This window comes from Rhinoderma darwinii, chromosome 9 (genome assembly GCF_050947455.1).
Source record: "Rhinoderma darwinii isolate aRhiDar2 chromosome 9, aRhiDar2.hap1, whole genome shotgun sequence".
Lineage (NCBI taxonomy): Eukaryota > Metazoa > Chordata > Amphibia > Anura > Rhinodermatidae > Rhinoderma > Rhinoderma darwinii.
The window spans coordinates 16,253,209-16,264,300 of NC_134695.1; the positions used below are offsets into that span (position 1 = coordinate 16,253,209).

General features: G+C 44.3%; 1 protein-coding gene across 1 annotated transcript in view; it reads right to left on the reverse strand.

Moving 5' to 3' along the window:
- Positions 1-2,853, reverse strand: part of LOC142660628 (ribosomal protein S6 kinase alpha-4-like) — a 152,598-nt gene extending 149,745 nt beyond the window's left edge. Inside the window, exon 1 of the mRNA XM_075837310.1 lies at positions 2,550-2,853. Coding sequence (XP_075693425.1) covers positions 2,550-2,781 — 232 coding nt within the window. The 5' untranslated portion in view covers positions 2,782-2,853. The remainder of the gene's footprint in view (positions 1-2,549) is intronic.
- Positions 2,854-11,092: the final 8,239 nt, after the last annotated feature.

Genomic DNA, 11,092 nt, shown 5'->3' on the forward strand with positions numbered 1-11,092 from the left:
CCGCCCTCTGTCTATTTATACCTTCACTTACTGCTCCTCCTTTGCCTGTGATTCTTTCAGTCTATTTCCTGGCTCTGCTGCTGCTACTTACTACTTGTCTTCTGCTTCATATTGACCCTGGCTTGACTGATTATTCTCCTGCTCAGCGTTTTGTACTTCGTCCACTCCTGGTTTGACTCGGCTCGTTCACTATTCTTGTTGCTCACGGGGTTGCCGTGGGCAACTGCCCCATTTCTCTTAGCTTCTGTGTACCCTTGTCTGTTTGTCTGTCGTGCACTTAGTGAGCATAGGGACCGTCGCCCAGTTGTATGCCGTCGCCTAGGACGGGCCGTTGCAAGTAGGCAGGGACTGAGTGGCGGGTAGATTAGGGCTCACCTGTCTGTCTCCCTACCCCGCCATTACATTAATACATTTTATTTATATAAATAACATTTTAACATATATTGCTTTAATTATTGCTATGTAACTTCACAACTTTTAACCTCAGCAAATACTTTATTATATCATAAATACAATTGGAAAAATGTCTATCTAACTGATAATATCTTCTGTGTTCCCCGGCAGGGAACAGGATAACAGAATCTATAATCAATGAGGCACGGTGTGCACTAACATCCCTCTCTACCCGTCACCACCTCAGCCGATCTCCGACATTGCCGGATTCACACGACCGTGATTGGACCGTGAAAAACGGTCCGTGTGTCAGCCGGATTTCGCGGCTCGATCACGGTACATGTGAACGGGACTTCTGCCATCATAGTCATTTGGGCTACAGTCACATTATTGGCCATTAAAAACTGATCAATGGTCAGTTTTTCATGTCCATTTTGCATCAGTGTCTCCAAATTCTCATCCATTTCCATGCCGTCTTTCATAGCCGTTTAAAAAAAAAAAAAAAAAAGATGGATTTCATTTGTCAGGGCAGATAGTACCCCAGTGCCCACATATAGTGCCACAGTGCCCACATATAGTCCCACAGTGCCCACATATAGTGCCACAGTGCCAACATATAGTGTGAGTGCGCACATATAGTGAGAGTGCCATAGTGCTAACTACAGTGGGGGCGGTATCTACAGGGCAGTGTGGCTATATACTAGGAGTCCCTGCTTCCCAACGGAACTACTGTTCCGTACTGTATTATTTTGTTCAGTACAGTACAGCAGTTCCATGGGGAAGCAGAGACAGAACGGGGCGGACCAGGCAGTGACGAGATGGCGGGGTAGGGCTTCCTCCTGCAGCACGGCGCGACAGCGCCACTAAAGAATCGATTCTACGTTTCTGTTAAAAAACAGAATCGTGAGAGTCCTTCAGGACGAATTAATTAAATTAATTTGATTAATCGCCCAGCCCTAATTCCTTTCGGAAGGTCGAGCGAGTGGTGTACGGGCTCATAGACTTTCTATTGAGCCTGTACACCACTTGCTCTGCTTGCCGATGAAAGCCGATCAGAAACTAAACAGCACAGAGTCACCCGACCGCTTCTGCCGCTTCGTTTTAAAGATTGGTGGGGGTTCAGTGCTCGGACTCCCACCAATAAAAACTTCTGACGTGTCACTATGACATGTCAAAAGCTTTTGGACCCTTTAATATATTGACATACAGTAGGATCACCAAAGGTAAGGTTGTAGACGGTCTATAATCCATGTATTATACACATGGAGGTGACTGTCTAAAACCTGGTTAGAGTTCTAGTCACTTCCTGGTTTTCCGGCACATTTATGTAAATGTATAAATTCTTCTAACAAATACATAAATAAGTAAACACATTTACTAATGCCAGGCTACAATGTACATATAATAGCACTACATAGTGATGGAAAGCAATAACACAAAGCGACATCTAGGATGGAAGCCGACTGTTACGGATCAGAACTACTGTATAAAAGCAAAGTCTAGATCAAAACCAGGGCTATCAATGCATAAAAGTGATTAAAAAGTCCATACAGCCACTAGACATGATCTCACCTTGAATAAAAAAATGAAATATATATTTATTATTTTTTTAATTATTCTTACTATTATTATAAATGACACAAACTTGCAAGCATAAAGATAAATGCACAATGATAAATACACATACATGCATACACATAGCTATATACACACACACACACACACACACACACACACACACACACACACACACACACACACACAGTGATATACACATATACATAGCTATATAAAAACCTACATGCATATAGACAATATACAAATACATAGCTATATACACACACACACACACACACACACACACACACACACACACACACACACACACACACACACATATAGTGTGTATGTATGTATGTATGTATGTATACACAATGTGACTGCTGCTGCAGGATGTGACATGTGGCAGCTGTGTACATGAGTCCCAGGCAGACATGGAACACACAGTCTGTGTCACTGTACTATTACGCAATGAGTTACACACACACATATAGAGAATATGTAAATATCTATACTGTGTCTATGTAGCTGCACTGTGTGCCACTGTTTTATGCTTTCATAGAGGTGGTCCTGCCGTGTGACCGCGCTGCCGTTACCTTGTATCGGTGTGTCGGTGACAGAATGTATACTGCCTGGATCTGCCATGTCCGGCTGCGCTGGGCCTGGAATCCGGTGATTGCTACTGGGTCCCTGACTCCGGTCTGTGGTATGAGGAAGATGGCACAACACTGAGATGGGGAACTTCCTGTAGGGCTGTGCGCGCTGTGTCAGCCTGTAATGTGAGACTGTAATGTAGTGTAATGTTCTACACTGGGTGTGTCGCGACATGCAGAGGGTGTGTCAGTCAGTGCAGACCGGGCACCAGTGCGGGTGCTGTAACTGCGATGGCGCATGGTTATTATGCCTCAATATGTGCGTATGGGTGGGGGTATATGTACGTCAGTGTGAGTACAGTGCAGATATAGTGGTGTGTGTGCGTGTATACATATATATCTATAGGTCTATACATATTTATATGGAATAATGCTTCATGACTAGTATTATAAGGAAACCATCTAGTTATTGGATTTAACCATTTCTGCCACATGTTGCTAAGGTACATAAAATGTATCTTACCGCCCTAAAATTTCCATAGACACATACACTATATGTCCGAAAGCAGGGACGTAGCTAGGGGGGCAGACGGGGCATGTGCCCCGGGCGCAACTTAGAGGGGGCGCCACCGCCACCCCCTCCTGCACTATAAGAGTACCTGCGTCTATAGGACACAGGTACAATTAGAAGCAATGAATGGCCGGGTACGCTCCGTGCCCGGCCATACAGAGCCTTTCTACGAGTAAAGTGGCGTGATACTTTGCGCCGCTTGCGTCGTTGAAAGGCACTGATTGACAGGGAAAGTCATTCTGCCTTGCCAACTAGCGCCTTTCATAGATGCTCCGTTCAACCCCAGGAGAAGAGAGCTGGTCTCCATGGACGACGCGGGAACGGGATTAAGGTGAGTTTGTTTCGTTTGTTTTTTTATCGTAATAAAAAAGTGTGTGGCATTATCTAACGAGGGGGGGGGGTGCTTTATCTACGGGGGTGGCTTTATCTATGGGGGGCTCTATCTACAGGGGGGCCTATATAATGGGGTGGGCTATATTTGGAGCACTATATACAGGGGTGGGCTATATCTACAGGGGGGCTATCTGTGGAGCACTATATACCAAGGTGAGTTATATCTACAGGGTGGCTATACAAAGGGGTGGGCTATCTGTGGAGCACTATATACAGGGGTGGGCTATATGTGGAGCACTATATACAGGGGTGGGCTATATCTACAGAGGGGCTATATACAGGGGTGGGCTATCTGTGGAGCACTATAGGGGAGCTATATGTGGGACACTATATACAGGGGTGGGCTATATGGGGGGCACTATCTACAGGGGGCTCTATGGCAGGCACTATCTACAGGGGGCACGGCGTGTGTGTGTGGGACACGGTGTATAGTGCTATTATAATTAGAGGTGCAGTGTATGGCGCTATTATATTTAGGGGCGTAGTGTGTGACATGAGAACTTTATCTTTATTTATAGGTGTAGAAATGTTGGAAAAGTGAGAAGCTGAAGACAGGTGAGCGGCAAACTGCAGAAATGGGCTGTGACCGGGAGAAGTCATCATAGAGGTCTGGACCGGATGGAGAAAAACAACTCGAATCTGAGACGTCACCGGTAAGTCACTTAATGTAAATGTTTATTCTGCCTCTAATCAGCACTGTAGTCACTGTATGATCTGCAGCGAGATGATGGGTGGTATGATTATGATCTGATCAGCATCTCCCAGCATATCCTTACCATTGTTAGGGACATGCTGGGAGCTGGAAACTATTTAGTGCAAACCTATACGGCAGGGTTTGCACTAAATTGAGCTGTATTTGTGCTGGTGTTGTATATATGTACTGAGCTTGGTTTTGGTACTATATATACAGTGAAGGAAATAAGTATTTGATCCCTTGCTGATTTTGTAAGTTTGCCCACTGTCAAAGACATGAACAGTCTAGAATTTTTAGGCTAGGTTAATTTTACCAGTGAGAGATAGATTATGTGAAAAAAAAAAAACAGAAAATCACATAGTCAAAATTATATATATTTATTTGCATTGTGCACAGAGAAATAAGTATTTGATCCCTTTGGCAAACAAGACTTAATACTTGGTGGCAAAACCCTTGTTGGCAAGCACAGCAGTCAGACATTTTTTTGTAGGTGATGATGAGGTTTGCACACATGTTAGATGGAATTTTGGCCCACTCCTCTTTGCAGATCATCTGTAAATCATTAAGATTTCGAGGCTGTCGTTTGGCAACTCGGATCTTCAGCTCCCTCCATAAGTTTTCGATGGGATTAAGGTCTGGAGACTGGCTAGGCCACTCCATGACCTTAATGTGCTTCTTTTTGAGCCACTCCTTTGTTGCCTTGGCTGTATGTTTTGGGTCATTGTCGTGCTGGAAGACCCAGCCATGAGCTATTTTTAATGTCCTGGTGGAGGGAAGGAGGTTGTCACTCAGGATTTGACGGTACATGGCTCCAGCCATTCTCCCATTGATGCGGTGAAGTAGTCCTGTGCCCTTAGCAGAGAAACACCCCCAAAACATAATGTTTCCACCTCCATGCTTGACAGTGGGGACGGTGTTCTTTGGGTCATAGGCAGCATTTCTCTTCCTCCAAACATGGCGAGTTGAGTTAATGGCAAAGAGCTCAATTTTAGTCTCATCTGACCACAGAACCTTCTCCCAATCACTCTCAGAATCATCCAGATGTTCATTTGCAAACTTCAGACGGGCCTGTACATGTGCCTTCTTGAGCAGGGGGACCTTGCAGGCACTGCAGGATTTTAATCCATTATGGCGTAATGTGTTACCAATGGTTTTCTTGGTGACTGTGGTCCCAGCTGCCTTGAGATCATTAACAAGTTGCCCCCGTGTAGTTTTCGGCTGAGCTCTCACCTTCCTCAGGATCAAGGATACCCCACGAGGTGAGATTTTGCATGGAGCCCCAGATCGATGTCGATTGACAGTCATTTTGTATGTCTTCCATTTTCTTACTATTGCACCAACAGTTGTCTCCTTCTCACCCAGCGTCTTACTTATGGTTTTGTAGCCCATTCCAGCCTTGTGCAGGTCTATGATCTTGTCCCTGACATCCTTAGAAAACTCTTTAGTCTTGCCCATGTTGTAGAGGTTAGAGTCAGACTGATTAATTGAGTCTGAGGACAGGAGTCTTTTATACAGGTGACCATGTAAGACAGCTGTTTTTAATGCAGGCACCAAGTTGATTTGGAGCATGTAACTGGTCTGGAGGAGGCTGAACTCTTAATGGTTGGTAGGGGATCAAATACTTATTTCTCTGTGTACAATGCAAATAAATATATATAATTTTGACTATGTGATTTTCTTTATTTTTTTTTATATAATCTATCTCTCACTGGTAAAATTAACCTAGCCTAAAAATTCTAGACTGTTCATGACTTTGACAGTGGGCAAACTTACAAAATCAGCAAGGGATCAAATACTTATTTCCTCCACTGTATATATATGTACTGAACTTGGTTTTGGGGCTGTATTTATGTACTGAGCTTGGTTCTGGGGCTGTATTTATGTACTAAGCTTTGTTCTGGTGCTGTATATATGTAATGAGCTTGGTTCTGGTGTTGTGTATAGAACAATAATGCTATTAAAATGTACGAATGTTTTTATGCTCGAGTTACACTACCGTTCAAAAGTTTAGGGTCACTTAGAAATTTCCTTATTTTTGAAAGAAAAGCACAGTTTTTTTTCAATGAAGATAACATTAAATTAATCAGAAATACACTCTATACATTGTTAATGTGGTAAATGACTATTTTAGCTGCAAACACATAGGTGTATAGAGGCCCATTTCCAGCAACCATCACTCCAGTGTTCTAATGGTACATTGTGTTTGCTAACTGTGTTAGAAGCTAATGGATGATTAGAAAACCCTTGTGCAATTATGTTAGCACCGCTGTAAACAGTTTTGCTGTTTAGAGGAACTATAAAACTGACCTTCCTTTGAGCTAGTTGAGAATCCGGAGTATTACATTTGTGGGTTCGATTAAACTCTCAAAATGGCTAGAAAAAGAGAGCTTTCATGTGAAACTCGACAGTCTATTCTTGTTCTTAGAAATTAAGGCTATTCTATGCGAGAAATTGACAAGAAACTGAAGATTTCCTACAACGGTGTGTACTACTCCCTTCAGGGGACAGCACAAACAGGCTCTAACCAGAGTAGAAAGAGAAGTGGGAGGCCCCGCTGTACAACTGATCAACAAGACAAGCACATTAGAGTCTCTAGTTTGAGAAATAGATGCCTCACAGGTCCTCAACTGGCAGCTTCATTAAAGAGGCTCTGTCACCAGATTTTGCAACCCCTATCTCCTATTGCAGCAGATCGGCAGGAAGTGAGTGACGTCACAGCGTGATCTCTCGAGAACACGCTGTGTCTGCACTGCCAGAAGCTGGGCGTTGTTTAGAGAAGTGGCTGATACTTCTATACACAACGCCCAGCTAGTAAAAGAAGTAAAAACGCCCGATGTAGCGAACACAATACACGCCCAGTTGTACTTTTACTGTAAACACGCCCAGTTGTACTTTAGAAAGCCTTATTTACATAAATATAAAAATGGTCATAACTTGGCCAAAAATGCTCGTTTTTAAAAAAAAAAAACGTAACTCTTATCTCCATTGCAGCGCCGATCTGCTGCAATAGGAGATAGGGGTTGCAAAATCTGGTGACAGAGCCTCTTTAAATAGTACCCGCAAAACGCCAGTGTCAACGTCTACAGTGAAGAGGCGACTCTGGGATGCTGGCCTTTAGGGCAGAGTGGCATATAAAAAGCCATATCTGAGACTGGCTAATAAAAGGAAAAGATTAATATGGGCAAAAGCACACAGACATTGGACAGAAGAAGATTGGAAAAAAGTGTTATGGACAGACGAATCGAAGTTTGAGGTGTTTGGAACACACAGAAGAACATTTGTGAGACGCAGAACAACTGAAAAGATGCTGGAAGAGTGCCTGACGCCATCTGTCAAGCATGGTGGAGGTAATGTGATGGTCTGGGGTTGCTTTGGTGCTGGTAAAGTGGGAGATTTGTACAAGGTAAAAGGGATTTTGAATAAGGAAGGCTATCACTCCATTTTGCAACGCCATGCCATACCCTGTGGACAGCGCTTGATTGGAGCCAATTTCATCCTATAACAGGACAATGACCCAAAGCACACCTCCAAATTATGCAAGAACTATTTAGGGAAGAAGCAGGCAGCTGGTATTCTATCTGTAATGGAGTGGCCAGCGCAGTCACCAGATCTCAACCCCATAGAGCTGTTGTGGGAGCAGCTTGACCGTATGGTACGCAAGAAGTGCCCATCAAGCCAATCCAACTTGTGGGACGGGCTTCTGGAAGCATGGGGTGAAATTTCTCCCGATTACCTCAGCAAATTAACAGCTAGAATGCCAAAGGTCTGCAATGCTGTAATTGCTGCAAATGGAGCATTCTTTGACGGAAGCAAAGTTTGAAGGAGAAAATTATTATTTCAAATAAAAATCAATATTTCTAACCTTGTCAATGTCTTGACTATATTTTCTAGTCATTTTGCAACTCATTTGATAAATATAAGTGTGAGTTTTCATGGAAAACACAAAATTGTCTGGGTGACACCAAACTTTTGAACGGTAGTGTACATAAAAAAAATGTGGAAAAGAAATGACACATCATTGATTGGTAGAGAAAACAAACATGGCAAGGGGGAAGGAGATGTCGGGAAAGAGGTTGGGGGGGGGGCGCCAAACTGAATCTTTGCCCCGGGTGCTGGAGAACATAGCTACGCCTCTGTCTGAAAGTATGTGGATGCCTGACGATCACACCTATATGAACTTGTTGAACATTTCATTACAAAACCATGGGTGTTAATATGGAGTTAATACCCAGACACACTCCAAAATCTTGTAGAAAGACTTCCCAGAAATGGAGGTTGTTGTAGCTTAATAGGGGGAGCCCTTTTAAGCTACAACTGCCTCCATGTCTGGGAAGTCTCTCTGCATGATTTTGGAGTGTGTCTGGGAATTTCTGCCAAATCAGCTAAAAGTGAATTTTTAAGATCAAAATATCCAGAATAACTGTAAAGGATCTGCCAGGTACTACGTCTGTGTATACTCCCGGGATTAATCAGTCGACACCTGAGGCCAGACCTCTTAGACTGACACCGGCTCCCACCAACCAGGGTGACAGGCTCAGGAGTGGGAGAGCCTATCGCGGCCTGGTCAGTCGCAGTTAGCTCCGCCCTCTGTCCATTTATACCTGCCGTGTTCTCTTCCTCAGTGCTTGTTATTCTTCTTGGATTCCTGGCCCCACTGCTGCCTTGCTCCAGCCTGCTTCTGCCGTGCTTCTGCCTTGCTTCAGTTCCGCTTATCCTGCTTCGCTTTGCCCCTGGCTTGCTTCCTGCTCCGTGCTCTCGTTGGTATACTCCACTACATCCTGATCCTGACTGACTCATTCACCGCTCCGTTTCCTCGCGGCGTTCCGTGGGCTACTGCCCCTTCCCTTGCGTGTTCCCTGTTTGTTCTCCCTTGCACTTAGACAGCGTAGGGACCGCCGCCAAGTTGTACCCCGTCGCCTAGGGCGGGTCGTTGCAAGTAGGCAGGGACAGGGCGGTGGGTAGATTAGGGCTCACTTGTTCCCTTCACCTCCTTCCTGCCATTACAATAACTCTCCTCCAGAAGGAAGAATACTGTCCCTCTAGTGACTAACCTTTAAAGGGAAGGTGTCACAAAATATTTTTTTTATATATATAATATTGCTTTTAGTATGTAATTAAAATCAATTTTATTTATTTGTGTTTTTGTGCTGTACTTTTTTCTTTCTTTTACTTCTCTATGGGGGCTGCCATTTTTTTTTCATCTCTGTATGTGTCGATTACATACAGAGATGGAATACGGCACATACATCCCCATAGAGAATGCGAACGGGAGCCGTTCCATTCACTATAACGTACACCATCTGTGTGGGAACGGCGCATGCGCCGCTCCCACACAGACCAAAAGGAAGGTCTTTGGTAGAGCGACATCCGGCGCCATGTGGACTGTAAGCCACGGCCGGACAGTAAGATGACGACTTCTGGTCGTGGCTTCTGGCCATATGTTCAAGGCAGCGCAGACGCAAGGACTAGGAGCGGTGGCGGCAGCGGCGGCAGGAACAGGTAAGTTATGTTCGTGTATGTGATGTGTGTGTATGTTAGTGTCAGTGTATGTGCACACGTAAACTGCATTTACGTCTGAAATTACGGAGCTGTTTTCAGGAGAAAACAGCTCCGTAATTTCAGACGTAATTGCTCGTACTCACATTTTGCGAGGCGTCTTTGACGGCTGTAATTGTGAGCTGTTCTTCATTGGAATCAATGAAAAATGGCTCAAATTACGTCCAAAGAAGTGTCCTGCAGCTGTCAAACGACGACGCGTAAATTACAGGTCGTTGGCACAGTACGTCGGCAAACCCATTCAAATGAATGGGCAGATGTTTGCCGACGTATTGGAGCCGTATTTTCAGGCGTAAATCGAGGCATAATACGCCTCGTTTACGCCTGAAAATAGGTTGTGTGAACCCAGCCTCATACTGTCGGATTACCACTGTATCTAATCTTCCTACACGGTGCATTCGCTCACAAAATGGCGGCACACAGTGTAGGAGGTTTGAACATTCAACCCCCTCCTTTCTCCTGGCACTAGCCAGGATAAAGGAGGGGGGATTGTGTGAGGACACTAGAGCGAGTGTGTCTTCTCCAAATTTGCAGCATAAAGCAATGAGGTTGCTTTACCACATTGCCAATGCTGCAATTATGGGAATTGGTCCCTCTAGTGACCACCACATGGAAATGTTATAAATTAGAATCTAATTTATAATATTTCCTGACTTGTGAAAAACTTAAAAAAATTAAAACAATGTGTCATCATTTATATACTAACTGTTTAACTGGAAAAAAAAAAAATTTCTAGCGACCCATTCCCTTTAACCCCTTCTCGCTCCTTGACGTACTATTACGTCATGGCAGCTGTATCGTTCGCGCTCCATGCCGTAATAGTACGTCTCGGGAGTAACGGCCGTTTCGGCCGTCCTCCCGACACATACAGGAACTGTGACGCTGCTGTCTTGTTCAGCAGCTGTCACAGCTCCTACAGCGGGGACCGATCGCTGTGTCCCCGCTGATTAACCCCTTAAAAGCCGCGTTCTATAGAGATCGCGGCTTTTTAGGGGTTAAGCTGCCATCGCCGGCCTGCTACGCGATAGCGGCCGGCGATGGTGACTATGGCAACCGGACACCAAACAATGGCGTCCGGCTATGCCATAGACAGAAGCCTAGTGGGTCCTAACAACATCAGGACCCACTATGCTTGCTGTCAGTGAGTAGCTGACAGTTCTAATACACTGCACTACGCATGTAGTGCAGTGTATTAGAATAGCGATCAGGGCCTCCTGCCCTCATGTCCCCTAGTGGGACAAAGTAATAAAGTAAAAAAAAAGTTAAAAAAAGATGTGTAAAAATAAGAAAATAAAAGATTTAAAAGTAATAAAAGTAAAAATCCCCCTTTTT